Source organism: Balaenoptera musculus, chromosome X, assembly GCF_009873245.2.
Source record: "Balaenoptera musculus isolate JJ_BM4_2016_0621 chromosome X, mBalMus1.pri.v3, whole genome shotgun sequence".
NCBI lineage: Eukaryota > Metazoa > Chordata > Mammalia > Artiodactyla > Balaenopteridae > Balaenoptera > Balaenoptera musculus.
In genome coordinates, this window is record NC_045806.1 from 85,223,920 (window position 1) to 85,250,156 (window position 26,237).

General features: G+C 37.3%; 2 protein-coding genes across 2 annotated transcripts in view; one reads left to right on the forward strand and one right to left on the reverse strand.

The window, feature by feature from the left end:
• The window catches only part of LOC118888426 (nuclear RNA export factor 2-like), a 295,223-nt gene that overhangs the window by 24,313 nt on the left and 244,673 nt on the right, over positions 1-26,237 (forward strand). The window lies entirely within an intron of this gene.
• LOC118888329 (AFG1-like ATPase) lies at positions 5,248-9,749 on the reverse strand. The gene is given in 2 exon segments (XM_036839302.1): positions 5,248-6,335; positions 9,734-9,749. Coding segments are annotated over 2 exon segments (1,104 nt in total).

Below are 26,237 nucleotides of genomic sequence, written 5' to 3' on the forward strand. Positions count from 1 at the left end.
AACATATAAGATTTTTAGAAATTTCATGTAATGTCTGAAACATTTATATTAACATATTTCCATACATATTTCCATACAAATACAAATATAAGATTTTTAGAAATTTCATGTAATGTCTGAAACATTTATATTAACATATTTCCATACAAATAACCCAATGAAAGTTTAGTATTAGCTGTTTTGTTTGTTTTTTTATACTGCAGGTTCTTATTAGGCATCAATTTTATACACATCAGTGTATACATGTCAATCCCAATCGCCCAATTCAGCACACCACCATCCCCACTCCACCGCAGTTTTCCCCCTTGGTGTCCATATGTCCATTTTCTACATCTGTATCTCAACTTCTGCCCTGCAAACTGGCTCATCTGTACCATTTTTCTAGGTTCCACATACATGCATTAATATACGATATTTGTTTTTCTCTTTCTGACTTACTTCACTCTGTATGACAGTCTCTAGATCCATCCACGTCTCAACAAATGACTCAATTTCGTTCCTTTTTATGGCTGAGTAATATTCCATTGTATATATGTACCACAGCTTCTTTATCCATTCGTCTGTTGATGGGCATTTAGGTTGCTTCCATGACCTGGCTATTGTAAATAGTGCTGCAATGAACATTCGGGTGCATGTGTCTTTTTGAATTACGGTTTTCTCTGGGTATATGCCCAGGAGTGGGATTGCTGGGTCATATGGTAATTCTATTTTTAGTTTTTTAAGGAACCTCCATATTATTCTCCATAGTGGCTGTATCAATTTACATTCCCACCAACAGTGCAAGAGGTTTCCCTTTTCTCCACACCCTCTCCAGCATTTGTTGTTTGTAGATTTTCTGATGATGCCCATTCTAACAGGAGTGAGGTGATACCTCATTGTAGTTTTGATTTGCATTTCTCTAATAATTAGTGATGTTGAGCATCTTTTCATGTGCTTCGTGGCCGTCTGTATGTCTTCTTTGGAGAAATGTCTATTTAGGTCTTCTGCCCATTTTTGGATTGGGGTGTTTGTTTCTTTAATATTGAGCTGAATGAGCTGTTTATATATTTTGGAGATTAATCCTTTGTCCGTTGATTCGTTTGCAAATATTTTCTCCCATTCTGAGGGTTGTCTTTTCGTCCTGTTTATGGTTTCCTTTGCTGTGCAAAAGCTTTGAAGTTTCATTAGGTCCCATTTGTTTATTTTTGTTTTTATTTCCATTACTCTAGGAGGTGGATCAAAAAAGATCTTGCTGTGATTTATGTCAAAGAGTGTTCTTCCTATGTTTTCCTCTAAGAGTTTTATAGTGTCCAGTCTTATATTTAGGTCTCTAATCCATTTTGAGTTTATTTTTGTGTATGGTGTTAGGGAGTATTCTAATTTCATTCTTTTACATGTAGCTGTCCAGTTTTCCCAGCACCACTTATTGAAGAGACTGTCTTTTCTCCATTGTATATCTTTGCTTCCTTTGTCATAGATTAGTTGACCATAGGTGCGTGGGTTAATCTCTGGGCTTTCTATCTTGTTCCATTGATCTATGTTTCTGTTTTTGTGCCAGTACCATATTGTCTTGATTACTGTAGCTTTGTAGTATAGTCTGAAGTCAGGGAGTCTGATTCCTCCAGCTCCATTTTTTTTGCCTCAAGACTGCTTTGGCTATTCGGGGTCTTTTGTGTCTCCATACAAATTTTAAGATGATGTTTTCTAGCTCTGTAAAAAATGCCATTGGTAATTTGATAGGGATTGCATTGAATCTGTAGATTGCTTTGGGTAGTATACTCATTTTCACAATGTTGATTCTTCCAATTCAAGAACATGGTATATCTCTCCATCTGTTGGTATCATCTTTAATTTCTTTCATCAGTGTCTTATAGTTTTCTGCATACAGGTCTTTTGTCTCCCTCGGTAGGTTTATTCCTAGGTATTTTATTCTTTTTGTTGCAATGGCAAATGGGAGTGTTTCCATAATTTCTCTTTCAGATTTTTCATCATTAGTGTATAGGAATGCAAGAGATTTCTGTGCATTAATTTTGTATCCTGCAACTTTACCATATTCATTAATTAGCTCTAGCAGTTTTCTGGTGGCAGTTTTAGGATTCTCTATGTATAGTATCATGTCATCTGCAAACAGTGACAGTTTTGTTAATTAAAATGTTTAAATATTTATTTAATGTCTATCTCAATATTTTACATTTTAATTTTTGTATTTTTATAATATACACAATATTTTAGTACAGTAGTTATGTATATAATAAATAAAGACACACATATTGAGGAGTAAAAAAAAAAAAAGTCAAGACTCAGTAGCAGGGGCTGACTGAGCCTTAGGCTCTGTGGAAAAGTGTTTTTCATTCTTTCTCCTAATGAGAATATAGATACCTATATGAAGGAAGCAAATCTCTCTCTGGTATGCCTTGAGTTCAAAGTTTTAAAGACAGAAGGATCTCTAGTTTCTTGGGAGACTCAGAAGCTCCTAAGAGCTGCCCAACATCGTGCCTCTGAGCAGACCCTAATCCAGTTTCCCACGCTGGGAAGACAGACTTGCCTTTGACTCACCTGGTGGGCTCAGTGAGAGGTGGCACCAGGGCAGCGAGTTGCGGTGTTTGTCTAACTGCTGCTCCTGGACTGCTCTGTATGTTAATACGTTTATAAGAAAATTCTAGACCTATTTCCCATTCAACTGTGCAGGGGTCCTCAGATCATGTCACACAAGGATTTCAGCCATGTGCTGCCTCCCTGAGAGGCAAAAATCCACAAATTACTACCATTTCTTTGACACACAATTATCCATTCTTCCTATCACTCATAGCTAAATAGATATTGAGCTCAAAAACCCATACTGTTCATTGGAGGCATCCCATTAACTCTAAAGTGGAAATAAGAGGGAAATATGGGGAAATTCTTTCAAAGGTTAAATCTGAGATGACATGACTCCTGCAGTATTAACTTTTATACTTTCAAGGAACTGAAGATGTAAAAAGAAATCCCTCTTTGGACCCCTTTTCCCCATTCAGTCACAGGCCTTCTCTCTCTGTGTGTCTGTCTCTGTTTCTCTCTCTCTCTTTCTCTGTCTCTGTATTTGCCTCTGTTTCTCTCTCCCTTTCTCCCCCGTCCTTCAAAATCAAAGTTCCAGAAAGCATTTTCTGCATTCCCGGTTAACATTCTTCACTTCCCACTAACCTCCTATGTCACTGCACTATTGAATCTTGCAATGAACGTGCTCTCACCAAGGTCACTAGGTCCAGCTATTTGTATAAATATGTTAATACATGAAAATTGCCTTAATGACCTCCTAAATTATACATGCTATGCAGACTGCTTCTGTTACTTAACAACAAAGCTTTGACAGTTTCCCAGGCTCTGGAGCGTGAGGTACAAACCCAAGCTTTCCTGTTCTCTAACTGTGTAGTCCTAGGCCAAGTTCTCTCTGTCCCTCAGTTTTTCATCTACAAAATGGGGTTGAGCAACAGTACATACCTCATAGGGGTGCCTGGCGCATTAAATGAATCAATACAGTAAAAATCATTAGGAGCTAAAAACTTTAGCCATATTTATTTTTCGTATATACCTTTATTATCATTACTATCCCCACAGGCACACACAAAAAAATAGGATACAGAGTGGTGTTTATTCACAATCAATGACATTTGGGGTATATGGTTAGTGAGTGTGTTTGTTTCCTAGGGCTGCTGTTACTAATTAACAGGAACTTCGTGGCTTAGAACAAGAGAAATGCATTATCCCATAGTTTTAGAGACCAGAAATCTGAAATCAAGGTGTCGGCAGGGCCAAGCTTCCTCTGAAGCTTCCAGAGGAGAATTCATCCTATCTTCTTCCAGCTTCTGGTGGCTCCTGGCTTCCCTTGGTTTGTGGCAGCATAACTCCTGTCTCTGCCTCTGTCTTCACATGGCCTTCTTCCCTGTGTGTGTAAAATCTCCCTCTTTTCTTTTTTTTTTTAAATTAATTAATTAATTTATTTATGACTGTGTTGGGTCTACTTTTCTGTGCGAGGGCTTTCTCTAGTTGTGGCAAGCGGGGGCCACTCTTCATCGTGGTGCACGGGCCTCTCACTATCACGGCCTCTCTTGTTGCGGAGCACAGGCTCCAGACGCGCAGGCTCAGTAATTGTGGCTCATGGGCCCAGTTGCTCCGCGGCATATGGGATCTTCCCAGACCAGGGCTCGAACCCGTGTCCCCTGCATTGGCAGGCAGATTCTCAACCACTGCGCCACCAGGGAAGCCCCCTCCTTTCTTTTATAAGGACATTAGTCATTGGGTTTAGGGACCATCCTAAATCCAATCATCTCTTGAGATCTTTAACTTAGTTATATCTGCAAAGACCCTATTTCCAACTAAGGTATGGGGGTGTTACGATTTGGCAATATTGGGGGGCACACAATTCAACCCACTACAGTGAGATAAGTTATAAAATTAAATGTAAGATGAGATCTTATGATTTGTATGTAAATATATAAATGTATGCATACATGTATAAATATATAATACCTGCATAAGAATAATTCTGGAGGAATATAATGCAGATGAAAACATTAGAAGGGCTTTTCTTTTCTTTTTTTATAAAATATTTATTAATTTATTTAAAATAACAATGATAAAACCATTATATTCAACCCATAAAATTAACAGAAATAACATTTTTATGAAAATAATTATATTTCTAAAATGAAAATAGTAAGAAGAGTAGCATTGTTTTATACTTTGGGCAAATCTCTTTAATGTCTGGCATAATAGAAGATAGTGGAATTCTCATACCTGCTTCTACAGTCAGACTATTGTTATATGTTGCTTTGGTTGAGTCATATAAGAAAATCTAGCCTCACACAAATGTGTAGTTGGAAAAGGGAAAAGTATTTTAACAGCCTTGTTAGATAATTGTGGATTTTCTTCTTCGCTGCTACATGAAAACTCAGCAAGAACTTCCTTCCAAAGAGTTCACTATGGAAAGAGGGGGAAAAGAGTAACTTTACAGTGGGGACAAACACTACCTCAGACAAGTGTGATCAAGGTTAACATCAACAGTGTTAAGTCATATTGATCATATGTGCCCTTGATATGATCTGATGAAAATAGCACTTGACCTCTGTGGTCTTCCTCCCAAAGCCCACAGTTCCAGTCAAATCATGAGAAAAACATCAGACAAATCCCATTTGAGGGACAGTCTACAAAATAACTGACCAGTATTCCTCAAAACTGTCAGGGTCATCAAAAAGAAGGAAAGTCTGAGAAATTGTCACAGCTAAGAGGAATCTAAGGAGGCATGATGACTAAAGGTAATGTGGTGTCCTGGATGGGATCTCTCTCACATGGCTCTTCAGATGTGCAGTCGGCAACAGCTCCACAGGCTTTATGCAGCCGCAGCTCTCTGCCTTGCACTTTTAGAGTCCTTGGTCTAGTTAAACCGCTTTGTTTCTGAGCCAGCTCATCAAACAACTTATCCATGACAGCCTCCACATCAGCTTCACTTGTGAGATAGTAGAGTTCTCCTGCAGCAGGAAGTTCCTTTTTCCAATCATCTATCCCAGAATCTAGCTGGACCATATTACAGTATTCCAGAAAGAAATACAGCATTGCCCACATACATGCATCCCACTCTCTCATTGCCTCAGAGACCTTCAGGACAGCTACGAATGGTACAAAGTTAGCTCTTTGGAGTCCATTTTTATAGAGATCATCTGGTGGCCAGTTGGATGTTGCCACAACGACGACCCCATTTTTGAACAGGTTTTCAAAAAGCTGTTTCAGAATCATGGCATCAGCAATGTCTGTGACGTGAAATTCATCAAAACATAAGAGACATGCTTCTTCACTGATTTCTTCAGCTATAGGAGCTATTGGATCGTATGATTTAGCCATGAGTCCTGGTTTCCTTTTTGGCAAACTCTGTTTAAGGCGGTGTATTCTTTTGTGAACATCTAGCATGAAACCATGAAAATGAACCCGTTTTTTCCTCTTCATTTCCACATAAGCATAAAACATGTCCATCACCATTGTTTTCCCTGTACCTTAGAAAAAAAGGCCTTCTGCCTCTATACTGTATCCTTTAAGGTCCTCATGTAATTCCTGCAAACACTGTATGACTCTTCTTTGATGTTCATCGTCCTTTAGCTCACGAGCTTTGATCAGAAAGTCAGAGAGGTCCAGTGGTCCATGGCAAACAGCTAAAGCTGTTGAATAAACCTCTGTAGCAGCAGTTGGAGACGTACTCTCGGGGGTCTGATCGGGGGTCTGAACTGTATAGGCTTTACAAAAGGGGTTTCCAGGGGCGGTGACCGAAGGGGCGAGAGCAGCAGCCCAAGCCCTGCACCCAACACATCTTCCTCTCAGCCGGCTCGGCGCTAAGTGCCTAGAAGGGCTTTTCTTCAAATGGTGGGCTTTGAGGTATTATTATTTTATTTCCATTTGTATGTTATCTATTTTTAACTGTAATAAATTCCTATTGCCCTTGCAATTATACAAAATATTAAAAAGGCTGGAGAAACATAAACATTTTCTGCTCCAAGCACAGGGGAGTTATCCACTTTAGTAGGGGAACATCCCTGAGGCACAGGAAGGGAGACAGAATGTTGGAGGAGCCCCTTCCACAATATAACAGGACACAGGTCTCCAAATTCCAAACCACACTGATTAAGATCTGTTGTTTAAACTTTTGCCCAGCTAACTGAGAAAAAACCATGGGACGTTAGTTTTATTTTGCTGTGCCCTGATGAACAGTAAGGTTGAGGGTCTTATCAGATAAGAAGCACTAGTGTACACTAGTTAGATGTGGGGCTCAGCTGCCACCCAGAAATCATATCTTAATCTTGTGACTGGCTAGCACTGCCATCACTGTGCCTCAGTCCCCTGATGGTTAGTCGGGCAACAGGAGCTCCTCCTCATAGGTTGTGATGAGGATTAAATGAGCGAGTACAGGTTTAGCACTTACCACAGTGTGGGGAACTGAGGGAGTCAGCAGTTATAATTAACAGTTCTTATGATTATCATACCTAAATTGACCATTAGTGTTTAAGGCCATTTTATTATTATGTGGGCTTATACTGATTGGCGTGAATTGACCTCCATAATATGGTGTTTGTAGAAAAAAAGCAGTGTACAAAACCGTATGTAGGGTATCATCTCATTGCTCATCTTAAAAATGCAGGTTATATTTGCATAACAAAATTTCTGAAAACGAATACACACTCACCTCTTTTTTTTTTTTTTGTATTTAGTATCAATGCTTTATTCCTTGGAAAATAGAGTGGAAATTTCAAATAACACATTATACAGATTATATTAATCCTACATACTGCAGATCAAATACATTTCCTTTTCTTAATATTAGATATTATTTAATGACAAGTGTCCCTTAGAAGTTATTTAATATAAGTAGTAAAAATCTGGAATTTCTGACAGATTAAAATAAAAATGATCTAAAACAGGGTGCCTGGTAAATGCACAATGTTTAAATTGGAGGGGGGCAAATTGCCCATGATTGACTGATTGATTGATTTTGTTTAGTAGACTAATACTTGCACTCTTTTAATCTCACTGTGTATACGGATGCATCTAAATAATATACGGTGCTAGATGGAGCCATCTCTGTACATTTTTGCGGCTGGGGGTGTTCAAGTAAAAGGCTTTTAATTAAGGGTTTAGAATTGAAGAGCTCTGTACTTTTTTTTTTTTTCCAATGCATCAACATTTTTATTTTCCTTCCAGTCTTCTTATATATGGATGCATGCTTTTTTTTAAAACATCTTTATTGAAGTATAATTGCTTTACAATGGACACACTCACCTCTTAAGAGTACTTATCCATGAACAGTATACACCAAGGTTTTCTAATGATTTTTGCTATTTTTATCTCTTCTTGAGATCCCCAAAATAACATGGGGTTCTAGATAGTTTAAGAGAAAGGGACATTTGACTAAGTGGGATCACAGACCATTATGGAACAATACTTAATTATCTATTTAACCGAAGTGACAATAAAAGAATTTAAAAGCAAATACAGCACGATACATAGTTGTGAGCAAAACTTAGCTATTTTAATACTGAGAAGACAGTTTTCTTATGTAGTTAAAGACATGATAAACACAACATGAAGCACAGGAAATTATTTTGGAAAGAGAAAAACTATCCCCTTTCTAGGCAGATTATTTAAAAGGTGCAGAAAAACCTTTCCCAATCTCTTATCAAGAGCAGACCTACAGTCAAAGAAACCCTGTCTTCATAGCAGATGAAAGAAAATTGTTTTATTTTAACATAAATATACTATTGATATTAAAGCTTATCATTTAAACATTTATGGAAGAGTGGCTCAAGATGGGGGGTTAGAAGGATGTGTGCGCACCCCTTCTTGCCAGAGTACCAGAATCACAACTATCTTCTGAATAACCATTGACAGGAAGACGCTGGAACCCACAAAATAAGATACCCCACATCCAAAGACAAAGGAGAAGCCACAATGAGACGGTAGGAGGGGCACAATCATGATAAAATCAAATCCCATAATTGCTGGGTGGGCGATTCACAAACTGGAGAACCATTATACAACAGAAGTTCTCCCACTGGAGTGAAGGCTCTGAGCCACGTGTCAGGCTTCCCAACCTGGGGGCTCAGCAACAGGAGGAATCCCCAGAGAACCGGACTTTGAAGGCCAGCAGGATGTGATTGCAGGACTTCCACAGGACTGGGGGAAACAAGAGACCCCACTCTTGGAGGGCACACACAAAGTCTTATGCGCACCAGGACCCAGGGGAAAGGAGCAGTGACCCCGCAGGAGACTGAACCAAACCTACCTGCTAGTGTTGGAGGGTCTTCTGCAGAGCTGGGGGTGGCTTTGGCTCACCATGGGGACAAGGACACTGGCAGCACCACTTCTGGTAAGTACTCATTGGTGTGAACCCTCCCGGAGGCCCCCATTAGCCCCACCAAACAGCTTGCAGGCTCCAGTGCAGGGTCGCCTCAGGCCAAACACCAACATGGAGGGAACACAGCCCTCCCATCAGCAGACAAGTCGATTAAAGTTTTACTGAGCATGCCCTGCCTACCCACCACCAGTTCCACTCATCAGGAAGCTTGCACGAGCCTCTTAGATAGCCTCATCCACCAGAGGGCAGACAGACGAAGCAAGAAGTACTACAATCCTGCAGCCTGCAGAAGGAAAACCACAACCACAGAAAGTTAGACAAAATGAAAAGGTGAGGATTATGTCCCAGATGAAGGAACAAGGTAAAACCCCAGAAAAAAAACTAAATGAAGTGGAGATAGGAAACCTTCCAGAAAAAGAATTCAGAATAATGAAAGTGAAGGTGATCCAGGATCTCGGAAAAAGAATGGAGGCAAGGATGGAGAAGATGCAAGAAATGTTTGAAAAAGACCTAGAAGAACTAAAGAACAAACAGAGATGAACAATACAATAACTGAAATTAAAAATACACTAGAAGGAATTAATAACAGAATAACTGAGGCAGAAGAACAGATAAGTAACCTGGAAGACAGAATGGTGGAAATCACTGCCGTGGAACAGAATAAAGAAAAAAGAGATGAAGACAGCCTAAGAGACCTCTGGGACAACATTAAACGCACCAACATTCACGATACAGGGGTTACAGAAGGAGGAGAGAGAAAGGACCCAAGAAAATATTTGAAGAGATAATAGCTGAAAAATTCCCTAACATGTGAAAGGAAACAGTCAACCAAGTCCAGGAAGCACAGAGTTCCAGCCAGGAAAAACCCAAGGAGGAACACGCTGAGGCACATAGTCATCAAATTGACAAAAATTAAAGACAAAGAAACAATACTAAAAGCAACAAGGGAAAAATGACAAATACCATACAAGGGAACTCCCATAAGGTTATCAGCTGATTTCTCAGCAGAAACTCTGCAAGCCAGAAGGGAATGGCACAATATGTTTAAAGCGATGAAAGGGAAGAACCTACAGCCAAAATACGCTACCCAGCAAGGCTCTAATTCAGATTTAATGGAGAAATCACAAGCTTTACAGACAAGCGAAAGCAAAGAGAATTCAGCACCACCAGACCAGCTTTGCAACAAATGCTAAAGGAACTTCTCTAGGTGGGAAAGAGACTAGCAACTTAAAACAACCCTGTACATATATAGACGGCTATATCAAAGCCTCATGGGAACAGCAAACCCCAAAACTACAATAGATACACACACACAAAAGGAAAAGTAACCCAAACACAACACTAAAGATGGTCATCAAATCACAAGAGAAGAGAACGAAAGAGGAAGGGAAGAAAATGACCTACAAAAACAAACCCGAAAAAATTAAGAAAATGGCAATAGGAACACACATCTCGATAATTACCTTAAATGTAAATGGATTAAATGCACCAACCAAAAGACACAGACTGGCTTAATGGATACAAAAACAAGACCCGTATATATGCTGTCTACGAGAGACCCACCTCAGACCTAGGGACACATACAGACTGAAAGTGACAGGACGGAAGAAGGTATGCCATGCAAATGGAAATCAAAAGAAAGCTGGAGTCGCAATATTCATCTCAGAAAAAAGTAGACTTTAAAATAAAGACTCTTATAAGAGACAAAGAAGGACACTACATAATGATGAAGAGATGAATCCAAGAAGAAAATATAACAATTGTAAATATATATGCATCCAACATAGGAGCACCACAATATTTAAGGGGAATATTAACAGCAATAAAGGGAGAAATCGACAGTAACACAATAAGAGTGGGGGACTTTAATACCCCACTTTCATCAATGGACAGATCATCCAGACAGAAAATCAATAAGGAAACACAGGTCTTAAATGACACATTAGACCAGATGGACTTAATTGATATTTATAGAGCATTTCATCCAAAAGCAGCAGAATACACATTCTTCTCAAGTGCACGTGGAACATTCTCCAGGACTGATGACATGCTGGGCCACAAAGCAAGCCTCGGTAAATTTAAGAAAATTGAAAATGTATCAAGCATCTTTTCCAGCCACAATGCTATGAGATTAGAAATAAACTACAAGAAAAAAACTATAGAAAACACAAACACGTGGAGGCTAAACAATATGCTACTAAACAAACAATGGTTCACTGAAGAAATCAAAGAGAAAATTAAAAAAATACCTAGAGACAAATGAAAATGAAAACACAATGATCCAAAACCTATGGGATTCAGCAAAGGCCGTTCTAAGAGGAAAGTTTATAGCAATACAATCTTACCTCAGGAAACAAGAAAAATCTCAGATAAACAACCTAACCTTACACCTAAAGCAACTAGAGAAAGAAGAACAAACAAAACCTAAAGCTAGTAGAAGGAAAGAAATCATAAAGATCAGATCAGAAATAAATGAAATAGAGACAAAGAAGACAACAGCAAAGATCAATGAAACTAAAAGCTGGTTCTTTGAAAAGATAAACAAAATTGATAAACCTTTAGCCAGACTCATCAAGAAAAAAAGGGAGAGGACTCAAATCAATAAAATTAGAAATGAAAAAGGAGAAGTTACAACTGACACCACAGAAATACAAAGGATCATAAGAGATTACTACAGGCAACTGTATGCCAATAAAATGGACAACCTGGAAGAAATGCACAAATTCTTAGTAAGGTACAGTCTCCCAAGACTGAACCAGGAAGAAATAGAAAATATGAACAGACCAATCACAAGCACTGAAATTGAGACTGTGATTAAAAATCTTCCAACAAACAAAAGTCCAGGACCACATGGCTTCACAGGTGGATTCTATCAAACATTTAGAGAAGAGCTAACACCTATCCTTCTCAAACTGTTCCAAAACATTGCAGAGGAAGGAACACTCCCAAACTCATTCAAGTGAGGCCACCATAACCCTGATACCAAAACCAGACAGAGATACCACAAAAAAAAGAAAATTACTGGCCAATATCACTGATGAATATAGATGCAAAAATCCTCAACACAATACTAGCAATTTGAATCCAACAATACATTAAAATGATCAAGTGGGATTTATCCCAGGGATGCAAGGATTTTTCAATATCCACAAATCAATCAGTGTGATACACCACATCAACAAATTGAAGAATAAAAACCACATAATCATTTCAATAGATGCAGAAAAAGCTTTTGACAAAATTCAGCACCCATTTATGATAAAAACTCCCCAGAAAGTTGGCATAGAGGGAACATAGCTCAACACAATAAAGGCCTTATATGACAAACCTACAGCTAACATCATACTCGACAGTGAAAAGCTGAAAGCATTTCCTCTTCGATCAGGAACAAGACAAGGATGTCCACTCTCACAACTTTTATTCAGCATAGTTTTTGGAAGTCCTAGCTATGGCAATCAGAGAAGAAAAAGAAATAAAAGGAATCCAAATTGGAAAAGAAGAAGTAAAACTGTCACTGTTTGCAGATGATACTATATATAGAAAATCCTAAAGATGCTACCAGAAAACTACTAGAGCTCATCAATGAATCTGGTAAAGTTGCAGGCTACAAAATTAATACACAGAAAACTGTGGCATTTCTATACACTAACAATGAAAGATCAGAAAGTGAAATTCAAGAAACAATCCCATTTACCATCACATCGAAAAGAATAAAATACCTAGGAATAAACCTACCTAAGGAGACAAAAGACCTGTACTCCAAAAACTATAAGATGCTGATGGAAAAATCAAAGAAGAGACAAACAGATGGAAGGATGTACCATGTTCCTGGATTTGAAGAATCAATATTGTCAAAATGACTATACTACCCAAGGCAATCTACAGATTCAATGCAATCCCTACCAAATTGCCAATGGCATTTTTTCACAGAACTAGAACAAAAAATCTTAACATTTGTATGGAGACACAAAAGACCCTGAATAGCCAAAGCAATGTTGAGAAAGAAAAATGGAGCTGGAGGAATCAGGCTCCCTGACTTCAGACTATACTACAAAGTTACAGTCATCAAAACAGTATGGTACTGGCACGAAAATAGAAATATAGATCAATGGAACAGGATAGAAAGCCCAGAAATAAACCCATGCACCTATGGTCAATTAATCTATGACAACGGAGGAAATACTATACGATGGTGGAAAGACAGTCTCTTCAACAAATGTTGCTGGGAAAACTGAACAGCTACATGTAAAAAAAATAAAATTATATCATTCTTTAACACCATACACAAAAATAAGGTCAAAATGGATTAAAGACTTAAATATGAGACTGGACACTATAAAACTCCTAGAGGAAAACATAGGCAGAACACTCTGTCATAAATTGCAGCAATATCTTTTTCAATCCATCTCCCAGAGTAATGGAAATAAAAAGAAAAATAAACAAATGGGGCCTAATTAAACTCAAAAGCTTTTGCACAGCAAAGGAAACCATAAATAAAACGAAAAGACAACCCACAGATTGGGAGAAAATGTTTGCAAATGATGTGATCGACAAGGGATTAGTCTCCAAAATATACAAGTAGCTCATGCAGCTTAATATCATCAAAACAAACAACCCAATCAAAAATGGGCAGAACACCTAAATAGACATTTCTTCAAAGAAGACATACAGATTGCCAACAAACACATGAAAAGATGTTCAACATCGCTAAGTATTACAGAAATGCAAATCAAAACTACAATGAGATATCACCTCACACTAGTCAGAATGGCCATCACCAAAAAGTCTACAAACAATAAATATTGGAGAGGGTGTGGAGAGAAGGGAACCCTCCTACACTGTTGTTGGGAATGTAAATTGGTACAGCCACTATGGAGAACAGTATGGAGGTTCATTAAACAACTAAAAATAGAGCTACCATATGATCTTGCAATCCTACTCCTGAGTATTCATCCAGAGAAAAACATGGTCCGAAAGGATGCACGCACCCCAATGTTCATTGCAGCACTGTTTACAATAGCCAAGACATAGAAGCAACCTAAATGTCCATCGACACAGGAATGGATAGAGAAGAAGTGGTACATATATACAATGGAATATTACTCAGCTGTAAAAAAAGAATGAAATAATGCCATTTGCAGCAACATGGATGGACCTAGAGACTGTCATACTGAGTGAAGTAAGTCAGACAGGAAAGAGAAATATTGCATGATATCGCTTATATGGGGAATCTAAAAAGAAATGATACAAACGAACTTATTTCCAAAACAAAAACAGATTCACAGACTTAGAGAACAGACTTACGGTTACCAGGAGGGAAGGGATAGTTAGGGAGTTTGGGATTGACATGTACACACTGCTATATTTAAAATGGATCACCAACAAGGGTGTACTGTATAGCACAGGGAACTCTGCTCAATGCTATGCGGCAGCCTGGATGGGAGGGGAGTTTTGGGGAGAATGGATACATGTATATGTATGGCCGAGTTGCTTTGCTGTGCACCTGAAACTATCACAACATTGTTAATGAGCTATACACCAATATAAAATAAAAAGTTTAAAAACATACATCCAAAAAAATAAAATAAAAAAATTAAACCTTTATAATAAATTCATTCAATTTTAGCCAGCTTGACCATACAAAGTAAATTTCTCTTTCTCTCTCCTCTACTTTCTATATCCATTTAGTGTGTCCTGTATTCTCCTCTTTCTCATTCTGAAACAATAAGTCATTCTACTGTAGGACAAAATTACCTTTTCCTTTACCAAAAATGCATCTCCATACCTCACACCTTTTCTTATCCCCAAACATCCTACTTTTCTTACATACAGAGATGAAATAATTTCCCATAGTAATTTTAGCAGTTTTAATTATATGTATTAACTAGAATTCTTAATGCTTACAAACCATAAACTATAGTGAAAACTAGGAAGTAAGCAATTGTGAACTGTCTGTTCCATACCAACATTTTGTAGATTGGCAAATTTATGAATACATTTGATAATTGTTAAAAGCATGTGCTTCCTCATAGTGCAAACTTTCAATGTGGCACAAGACATTTTTGCTAACAAGACCAAATATCTTTTGTTCCTTTTTAATAAGGGGACAAAAGTAGGTAAACCTAGACGTATGTTTAGCAATTAATGTTTCCATGTATAATTTTGAAATGATCTAGATATTCCAAGAATATCCATAATTTAACTCAGCAAAATTCTAAGGTTGGAAGTTACTAAAAGTTACTAATTTGGGAAACTTTTTTTTTTTAAATGGGAATTATTTATTTATTTATGGCTGTGTTGGGTCTTCGTTTCTGTGCGAGGGCTTTCTCTAGTTGCGGCAAGTGGGGGCCACTCCTCATCGCGGTGCGCGGGCCCCTCACTATCGCGGCCTCTCTTGTTGCGGAGCACAGGCTCCAGACGCGCAGGCTCAGTAATTGTGGCTCACGGGCCCAGTTGCTCCACGGCATGTGGGATCCTCCCAGACCAGGGCTCGAACCCGTGTCCCCCGCAACGGCAGGCAGACTCTCAACCACTGCGCCACCAGAGAAGCCCGGGAAACTATTTTTAAGGAGACATTATAAAACATAATTACTCCACAACTACAGAGCCCACGCACTCTGGAGCCCATGCACCACAACGAGAGAGTCTGTGTGCCCCAACTACTGAGCCCACATGCTCTGGAGTCAACTAGAGAGAAGCTCGCGTGCTGCAGTGAAGAGCCTGCGCGCCACAATGAAAGATCCCACGTGCCACAACTAAGACCCGACACAGCCAAAAATAAATTAAATAAATATTTTTTAAAAAAGAATTACTGTTTGAAAGTTCTTTTATACACTTTTATCTTATGTACATTTACTTAATTCACTTGCTCTTAACAATTATGTGGAGATCACTCATGAAATTTTAACAAGACATTAAGCAGCTAGCCATAATCTTGTTATTTTTCTTGCTGACAAATATTGTAAGAGCTAACATGAACTTATGACTAGTACATCTAGGTAGAACAAAAGTTGTATCTGCATTATATTTTATGTTGATAACTCTGAAGACATGTCTGTCTTAATTAATCCAACAAACAAACTAGTTTTTATTTACTTTAGATTATCTCAGATCATGTGAACTTGAAAAACATTTGTGTTAGTTTCCATTTTATTTCTGAGAGTTTAGCGATACTTAATTTATATAAGCACTTATTTTTCTTTAAGCCAATCAAATAGAGATCTTTTACAAATCTTTTACCATTTGGAGGTAGAGAAGTATCACACATCTCTAACATACACATAGACATACAGACAAATAAAGATATAGCTTTCATTTTAAAATTTAGCAATGATATAGGTACAATAGTTTAAAACTCACTAATTTATAATAGAACACTTGGATTCAAACTGTGTTTCTGGCAGATGGAAAAGTTAAGGTTATCTGCTCAGATGGCTAAAGCTTTTTACCACTATTTGTAGAGAAGACTTTTAAGATTTTTTCATTTGTCTAGTTTCCAAATAGCTCCTTTTTTATTTCTTTAACTTCTGACAAGAATCACCTCCCTGAAGTTTGCATTTAAAAGAGATGCTCTCAGGTCCTAGAGAAGACAGAGTTGAAAGTCTACATCTCAAAGGCACTGAGAAAAGATGTAAATTTTCTCTAAGAGTGAGTTTTGGTGCATATTTGCCTATTATCAAAGGCCTAGGATAATTATTATTTTTTTTTCCAGATTTTCTTTTTTTTTGTTTGTTTTTTTGGTTTTCTTTTGTTTTTTGTTTTTGTTTTTTTTTTAAACATCTTTACTGAAGTATAATTGCCTTACAATGGTGTGTTAGCTTCTGCTTTATAACAAAGTGAATCAGTTATACATATACAATATGTTCCCATTTCTCTTCTCTCTTGCATCTCCCTCCCTCCCACCCTCCCCATCCCACCCCTCTAGGTGGTCACAAAGCACCGAGCTGATCTCCCTGTGCTATGCGGCTGCTTCCCACTAGTTATCTATTTTACATTTGGTAGTGTATATATGTCCATGACACTCTCTTACCCTGTCACATCTCACCCCACCCCCTCCCCATATCATAGGATAATTATTGTTTAAATTTTCCTTCTTTTTCTTTGTCATTTGTTTCCATGTATTTTTTAAATTTCCTCTTTGATTTCTTCAGTGATCTCTTCTTTAGTAGCATATTGTTTAGCCTCCATGTGTTTGTGTTTTTTATATATATTTTTTCCTGTAATTGATTTCTACTCTCATATCATTGTGGTCAGAAAAGATGCTTGACATGATTTCAATTTTCTTAAATTTTCCGAGGCTTGATCTGTGACCCAAGATGTGATCTATCCTGGAGAATGTTCCGTGTGCACTTGAGAAGAAAATGTATTCTGCTGCTTGTGGGTAGAATGCCCTATAAATATCAATGAAATCTATCTGGTCTACTGTGTCATTTAAAGCTTGTGTTTCCTTATTTATTTTCTGTCTGGATGATCTGTCTGTTGGTGTACGTGGGGTGTTAAGGTCCCCCACTATTATTGTGTTATGGTCCATTTCTTATTTTATGGGTGTTAGCATTTGCCTTATGTATCAAGGTGCTCCTACGTTGGGTGCATAAATATTTACAATTGTTATGTCTTCTTCTTGGATCGATCCCTTGATCATTACGTAGTGTCCTTCCTTACCTCTTGTAACAGTCTTTATTTTAAAGTCTATTTTATCTGATATGAGTATTGTTACTCCAGCGTTCTTTTGATTTCCATTTGCATGGTATATATTTTTTCCATCCCCTCACTTTCAGTCTGTATGTGTCCCTACGTCTGAAGTGGGTCTCTTGTAGACAACATATATACGAGTCTCGTTTTTGTATCCATTCAGCCAGTCTGTGTCTTTTGGTTGCAGCATTTAATCCATTTACATTCAAGGTAATTATTGATATGCCCCCTAAGAGTAGGCAACAGTCAGTAGGACACTAGCTGCAAATGGGGTGCAACCCACATTTCTGTCTGACTGTATTCTTGGGGCCTACATCCTGACATTCGAGCCACCTGCGCACACAAGAAATGACAACCTATGTGCCCTGGGCAGGCAGAAAGCCAAGCCAAGTTCTCAGAACATACAAGACAAACAGGAAAGTGATAGCTGTCCCTGGGAGGAAAAGGATCAGTAGCCAACGGGCACTTAAAACCAAATTCAGCAGTCACAATTCAAAGAATTAAATCTTACAAATGTTTTTCTTCTGCCAATTGGAATTTGGAAATGAAGAGACACTGTAAGATTTTAACCTTCCCCTCTTGACTGGACACTACAGACAGAGATCCAGGAGAGCTGACTTTGGTAAGAATTCTTACCCTTAGCCAGCTTCTGCCAGTTTTTCAGGATCCCATCTGTAGACTCCAGAGCAAGTGAGGTGCCCCAGTGGAGCCCTTCATGGTTGCCAAAATGGTAGGAGAGGAAAAATAATTTTCCCTTTACCCTTCAGAGTTCTTGGCTGAGACCCCCTGTAATAAAAGACATTAACAAGAGAAAAACAAATAAGTTTGTTAATATGTATACTTCATGTACACATGGGAGATACCCAGGGAAACTGAATAACTCCTTGAGATGGCCCATGCCACCACCTTAAAAACAATCTTCAGCCAAAGGCAAAGAAAGATGTTGAGGGAGGGAGGAGAGGCCAGTTATTCGAGGTTACCAAGAAAAGCAAGGTTAACAAGGGTAAGGTTTGTTATGCAGATTAAAGTTGGTGCCTTCTCCATTAACAAGAGTTTCATGTGATTTAAAGTCCTCCTTCAGAGGGAAGAACAGAGAGGGTGACACGACACTTACTAGCGGAGATTTCCCTTGTAAACGTCCCTTACAAAAGGGTAACTTCTACTCTGTTTTTAGAGATTTTCTTGTGTCTGCTGTTTCTTAAAATAGTCAGCTCAAAATATTCCTTACACCACAGAAGCATATTTTGGGTGGCATGTTCTGCTACCCTTCACAGCAATGGATAGTACAAATATAAATGGAGTATTCATGTAAAGAACAATATATATACCAAGTAACATTTGAAGACACATTAGCTAACAAAATACATGAAAACATGAAGAGCTGTTATTTTCAATGAAAACAAGGCAAGTTGCAGAATATGAATAATGGGATTCTATACTGAAAAAGAAAACATGTATGAATAAATATTTTTGTGTATCTCTGATTATGATAATGTTTCACCTGCAGACAAACACATCTGGAGAAAATGCACCAATCTATTGAGAGTGGACACCTTTGGGTCAGAGGACAGGTATCAAGCAGAAGGGAGAGTCAGGGTAGTTTCATATTATAAATATACATTTCTGTATTGTTTGAAGAATTGTAAACAGGAAAATTTATTAAGAGAAAAATTTGAAAATAGAAAATACTTTTTACAGATAAATAAGTTACTTGAGATTTTGGTGTTTTGGAAATATATTCAAAGAATACCCATTTATGGAGGAAAGAAGCTGAGTACAATTTTTGATAATGCATTTGTATGTGTAAGTGTGTCTCAGTTTGGGTTTCTGTGGCTGAAACTTGATAGTTAATCTGTGTGCTTCTGTGCCTCAAGTTCTATCACCCTAAATATTCATGGGCTCTGGAGCCATGCTATTTGGGTTCAAATCCATGATGTGTCGCTTTCTAAGTATGCTAGCTTAGGCAAAGTACTTAACCTCCCAGTTCTTTACTGTCTTCATCTGTAAAATAAGAATGAAAAATGTCACACTGCAATTCTGAGAATAAATGTTACTTGACCCAAAACAAATGTTGGCTAATTTTAATACTTTCATGTTTTTATGGGCCATTAGTATTCTTGTAAGCACTGAAATTATGATGCAAATCGATGTTTATTGACATTGAATGACATTCAATTCGTGTTGCTAGTGAAGAAAGGCAGGGTATAACACTGTAAGAAAGATGAAATTTTATTTTTAGACATAAGTATGACTATACTTGCAGAGGAAAAGGAACAGGATGGTAAATATCTGGGTAAATATAATAGACTGTTCTTCTTTTCTTGAGTTCTGTTAAAAGATAAACTGAGGCATAGTAAAATTTTTACAAATTTAATTGAACAAAGATTGATTCTAATTGAGCACCTAATGGGAAGTGAATAGGAGTGCTCCACTGACAGGAGCCAGGAGAATGACTTACTTAGGGAAGGTATGGAAGCAAAGAAAAGAAATTATTTGGCTGGCAACAGCTTAAAGCTCACTTGGCTGTTTGTGGTTGGTTGTCCTTGGTTTTTGATTTTGTAACCTTGAGGCATTTACAGGCTTAGATTTTGGTTTGCTTACATAGGCCACCATGACATTAGGGCCACCACTAATGGCCCCCTTGTTTAATTACTTTAGCAATTCCACCTTTTGGTATTAGTGTCACTCTCAGTCACCATCAAAATTGTTCCTGTCTCACCATGAAAACTTGTAGATTATGATATCAGGTCCATAGAAGCATTACTTTTGCTATTTATCTCATTGTTCATCTTGTTCCTGTTTCTTCAAGCACAGTGAGACCATCTGATGGCTGTGAACATGCATTTAAGACCTTTGAGAGAACACAGAGCACCAGGGAGACTACAATGATGACTATCAGGAGGATAATACCAAGAGCGTAATGTATACTCTTTAGCTAGGGCCCCCATGAACCAAAGCAGTTGGCATCAAATAAATCAAAGAATGTACCTGAAAAGGCATCAACTTGTTTTAGATAAGTGTCTTGTTTGTTAATTCCTTGTATTGGCTACAATACCAGAGGTGTTTATCCAGGTACCACAATAGGTATTTGTTATGGCACAGACTGCTCCTTGTTCAGCCAATAAGTAATCTAAAGGAAATCTCTTATCTAAAGCCATCTTAGCAAGAAAAGTCTAGGGACTCTGTTGTATAACTATGGCCTTTTTTTGTATTCAGCAATAGTTGCCAGAGTTAAGAGGCATTGTCTTCCCATGCATTAACAGAGACAAAAAGCAAGTACCAAAAGGCAAAAGGAATAAAAGTTTCATATTGGAGATAAAGATCTTCATCTGTGATCTTGGGAGAGCTGTCCACCTCTAGATGCCTCAAGATGCTGAGGAACCTCCCTAGTCAATTTTAAGTTTAGATCTCCAGCTGGTATGCAGTTTCAAGAGTCTGGAAGTGATTCTTGAAACTTGACTCTTGAATCCTGGGTCAAGATTCAAGTGCCTGCAGTTTGGCTGCTTTCTGGATAGTGAGGGGGACATGGTATGGTCCCTTTCAAGGAGGTTGAAAGGAAGTCTTTGTTCTTATTGATTGCAGATCAGAAGGGTGGGAGAAAATTGGAAGTGTTAGTTTGGAGAGTTGTAGCCAGTATCTGAGGAAACTGGAAGAATTCAGGATCCAGTCCAATTTACAGGTAGATAACAAAACCTCAAAGACAATGAACATGAATAGAACCTGATATCCACAAGGATGTCTTATACTTTTTTACTAAACATCTTCTTCTCTCTACAACCACTCTCTCACTTCTATTAAAGATAATCACAGTAAGACCAATTTGTTTGCAAAATAGGTCTAATCTCATTAAACTCGGCCTGATGTTTACATAACTGTAGCAAGAGTAGTGACTGACCACAGAGGCTATTTTAAATTTTTCTTTGCTGGAACTTTTCATAAGGAATCTCAACTGGACATTTAAAAGCCTCTTGAGGCTAAGAAGCCAAGCCTAAGACTTGCCATCAAACTTTGCCTACAATACCTATAGATCTGGGTTAATTCCTTTCTTCTTGAAGTCTCCCCAATTTCTTGAGGTTTCCGGGCCTGCAGGAAGAGACCTTCCTTACTTACCTGGGAAAGCTGCTGGGAACCCAGCAAACAAGGTAACTGGCTGGTTTTCCAAGAGGCTTTACTGGCTCCATAAAGTCAGCCTCAGTTCCTTAAAGTTGTGTGGTCTATATTCTATGCATATTCTGAAATATGATATTCTGTCAAAGCCATAATATAAACAATGTTTCAAATTGTATTCTAAAAAGAGATTCTTACTGAATTTATACAAATAACTAAATTGCCATGAAAATAAGAACACTCAACAAATTTCCCAATTCTGGAGGGATCAGATATGGAGAAAAATGAAATGTTTCAATTCTGTTTACAAAGGTATACTTTATCAAATTGCTATACATCATAGATAGCTTAAAAGAAAAAGGTTTCTTTAAACCTGTAAATAAAACATTAAAGAACCAGCAATGTTTCACATAAAAATTATAATCATCCCCATCAGTTCATTCAACCCATGTTATTAATTCTTGTTCTGCTTGAATCTAGTTTTTCCATTAGAGCTCTGGAAATTCTTACCCAGGCAGTAGTACGTTCTTAAAGTTTTCAGAAACCTGTATCCTATAGTATTTTTCAGAGTTTTTTCCATGAATCTCTCTGAAGATGAATCACTTTTGCAAAAGCATCAGAGTAAAACAACAACTGTCTGTAAATGACAAAAAAATTTTTAAATGCCCATGATTAAATATCTGATGAGAGTTTATTATAATGAAATTGACTATGAAATTTGGTTATTTATGTGACATAAAACATATCAAGATAATAACCAGAATTATGACTGATAACATTATACCAGGACATATTAGATTTCTAGGACTTTCATACAATCTCTGGAACACATATTAAAGACATATATCCATACAAATATAACCTAAGAAGGTTTAGTATCACTTATTTGACAATGCTTCCCATGTATTTCACCATATCCAATAAACCTAATTATTTTAACGTCTTACCAGGTGAGAGACAAAACCTTTGAGATTTTCCAGAAGCCCTCTGGGAAATCTCAAAGTTAATTTAAGGTTAAAAAGATTCCATTCATAATTTGGTTTTGGGAAGTTGTCAAAAATGTCAAAACGTTTGAACATTTGATTATATAGGATCATAGATCATTATGAAATAATTAATTATTTATTTAACCAAAGTGACAATAGAAGATTTTAAAGGCAAATACAGAAGGTGACATAGTTGTGAAGAAAACTTAACACTTTTAACATTGAGAAGACTCAGTTTTCCCAAGTAACCAAAGACCTGATAAAGACAACAAGAAGCACAGGAAATCATTTTGGTATGACATAAAATCTTTGTTGACCAGGCAGACTACCAAAAGGTAAAGAAAAACCTTTCCCAACAGCTTATCAAGATAAGACCAATAGTCCAAGAAAATTTTTTTTTAACAGAGAGAAAACCTAATTCTGATTTTACACCAATGTACTTTTGATATTAAGACTCATTCTTTAAAAACAAAAATAAATTCATTCCAATTTAGCAAGCTTGACCACACATACAATTCTCTTCTCAAGATTCCTTTTCCACAAACCTTCTATACATTCAGGTTTTGTCCTGTATTTTCTCTTCTCTTTCATTCTGGAACAAGCAGCCAGTCTACTTTAGGACAAAATTACTTTCCTTTTTCCTCAGGAAAAAAACATCTCCTTAATACCTTATCTTAATACCTTAATATCCTTATTCAAAAAACACATTCTAATATCCTTACCCACTTTTCATACACAGTTGTTTTCTTTTGCCCTTATTACTTTCAAAGTTTTAATTACATACACTGATAAGAATTCTTTTTTTTTCTTACCATCTTAAACATTTTTTTTAACATCTTTATTGGAGTGATAAGAATTCTTAACCCTTAGAATTCTTAATTTCTAGTGAAAACCAAGAAGTAATCGTGGACTGCCTGTTACATTACCATTCTGTGGATTAGCAAATTTATAGATACATTTCATAATTTCTCGAAGTATATTCTTCCTCATAGTAAATTTTTTTAATTTGCCATAAAATATGTTGACTAATTGACCCAAATATCTTTAGTTCCTCTGTAACAAAAAGTAGATAAGCCTATGTTCAGTAACCAATGTTTCAGTATATCATCTTATATGGAAATGATCTAGATATTCAATGAATATTCATCATTTAACTTAATTTAGTTACTTTAAGGTTTCAAGTTACCAAAAAGATTTTGGAGACTATTTTTAAGTAGATATACCATAAAGCATAGTTATTATTGAAATGTTCATTTGTAAACTTTTATCTTACTTACATCTATTTAATTTACTTGTTCTTAACAATCATGCTTAGATTACTCATGAAAATTTCATGAGGCATTAAACAGCTGACCATCATCTTGTTAAAAAACAAAATTCAACTGAGTATATTTTAAAGATCTTATTGGCTTTATTCAGTGATTTATGAATTGGGCAGCATCCAATCTAGCAGATAGAAAGTAACTCTGAAGAGCTGTACAAAATGACTTATACATGGAAGAGAGTAGGAATAAGGAGGTTATATAGGCAACAAAGTAGATTGGTTATTGCCAGATTACTTTTCTTCAGAGGACAGAAGAGATCTATTAGGCAGATTACCAAACAAGTGCTGATCAGGCAATTCCTGATTGACTGGTATAAGGTTCCATTTCTGGGAAAGCCAAAACAGTAATGAAGTCTTGGTTTGGTGGGGCTTACCATAGGTGACTCCATTTTGGACCTGTTGTCATGTTTTAAACAGTCTTAATTTATTTTTCTTGCCAACAAATTCTGTAACAGATAACTTGAACTTATGACTACTATACCCAGATAAAATGAAAGTTGTATGTCTGCATTATATTTAATACTGATAACTCTGATGTGTTTATTTTAATTAAACCAACAAATTTAGCTTTTCATTTACTAAAGATTAACCTAGATCACTTGAATTTGAAAAATATTTCAGTTAGTTTCTATACTTCTGAAAAAAGTATACTTAATTTATATAAGCACTCTTTTTTTGTTTGTTTGTTGTTGTTTTAGTACTTGTTTACTTATTTATTTATTTACTTTTGGCTGTTTGGGTCATCATTGCTGCATGCGGGCTTTCTCTAGTTGCGACGAGCAGGGGCTACTCTTCATTGCGGTGCGTGGGTTTCTCATTGCAGTGGCTTCTCTTGTTACGAAGCACATACTCTAGGTGTGCGAGCTTTAGTAGTTGTGGCACGCGGGCTCAGTAGTTGTGGCTCGCGGGCTCTAGAGCGCAGGCTCATTAGTTGCGGCACATGGGTTTAGCTGCTCTGAGGCATGTGGGATCTTCCTGGACATGGGCTCTAACCCATGTCGCCTGCATTGGCAAGCAGATTCTTAACCACTGCGCCACCAGGGAAGTCCCTGTTTTAGTATTTAAACAAATTTTTTTTTTATTCAGTCTTTTGAGATCTTCGCGTTTTATAACATATTTTTATTTTTTTATATATTTCCATTTCTACTTTCCTCTTCTGCTGTTCTGTGTTTTTTTCCTTTTCATTTTATTTTATTTTTTTAAAATCAGTTTTATCAGATTGTTCTGTTTCCTTGCTTTATTCTTCAACTGGCACACTGCTATGGTTTCGTTTTTAGGTTTTGGGTTTTTCTGAGTTCTGATTCAAATTGTTTGATTTCGTTTGGGGGTTCTGTTTGTCTGGTGGTTCTCTCACTTTTTGCCTTATTTGGTTCTGTTTTTGTTTCTTTTGCATGTGTGTGTTTCCTTCTTTCTGTTTTTGTTTGTTTGATTTTGTTTTTACCATTTCTCTGGGGTTTTGTTTGTCTTTTTTTTCGTTCTTTAATATATATATCTTTTATTTTTTATGTTTCTATTTCTACATTGCTTTTCTATTGTTCTGTCTTGTTTCCCCTTTCTCTTTTTTTAATTTTTTAAAATCATTTTTGTCAGTTTGTTTTTTCTTTGCTTCACATATCAGTTGGTACTCTGCTTTGGTTTCGTTTTTGGTTTTGTGTTTTTTTTACTTTTCTTTTTAATTGTTTGATTTCGTTCTGCTGTTCTTTTGTTTGTGTGGTTGTTCTCTTGCTTTTTGTTTTATTTGGTTCTGTTTTTGTTTCTTTTGTGTGTGTGTGTGTATTTCCTTGTTTCTGTTTTGTTTGTTTGATTCTACTTTTTACCATTTGTCTGGGGTTTTGTTATTCTTTTTTTTTTTTTAATCCCCTTTACTGCCAGGATGAGTGACTTGCGGGGTCTTGGTTCCTCGACCGGAAGTTGGGCCTGAGGCTCTGGGGTGGGAGCACCAAGTCCAGGACGCTGGAACACTAGAGAATTTCTGGCCCCAGGGAAGATTAATCACTGAGAGATCTCACGGAGGCCTCTCTCTGAATCCAAGACCCAGCTCCACCCAACTGCCTGCAGCTCCCAGCGCTGGACACCTCACACCAAACAACAAGAGAGACAGGAACACAAACCCACCCATCAGCACACAGACCACCTAAAGTCATACTAAGTTCACAGACACCCCAAAACGCACCACCTGACATGGGCCCTGCTCATCAGAGGGAAAAGACTTAGCTCCACCCACCAGAACACAGGCACCAGTCCCTCCCATCAGGAAGCCCACACAACACACTGGGCC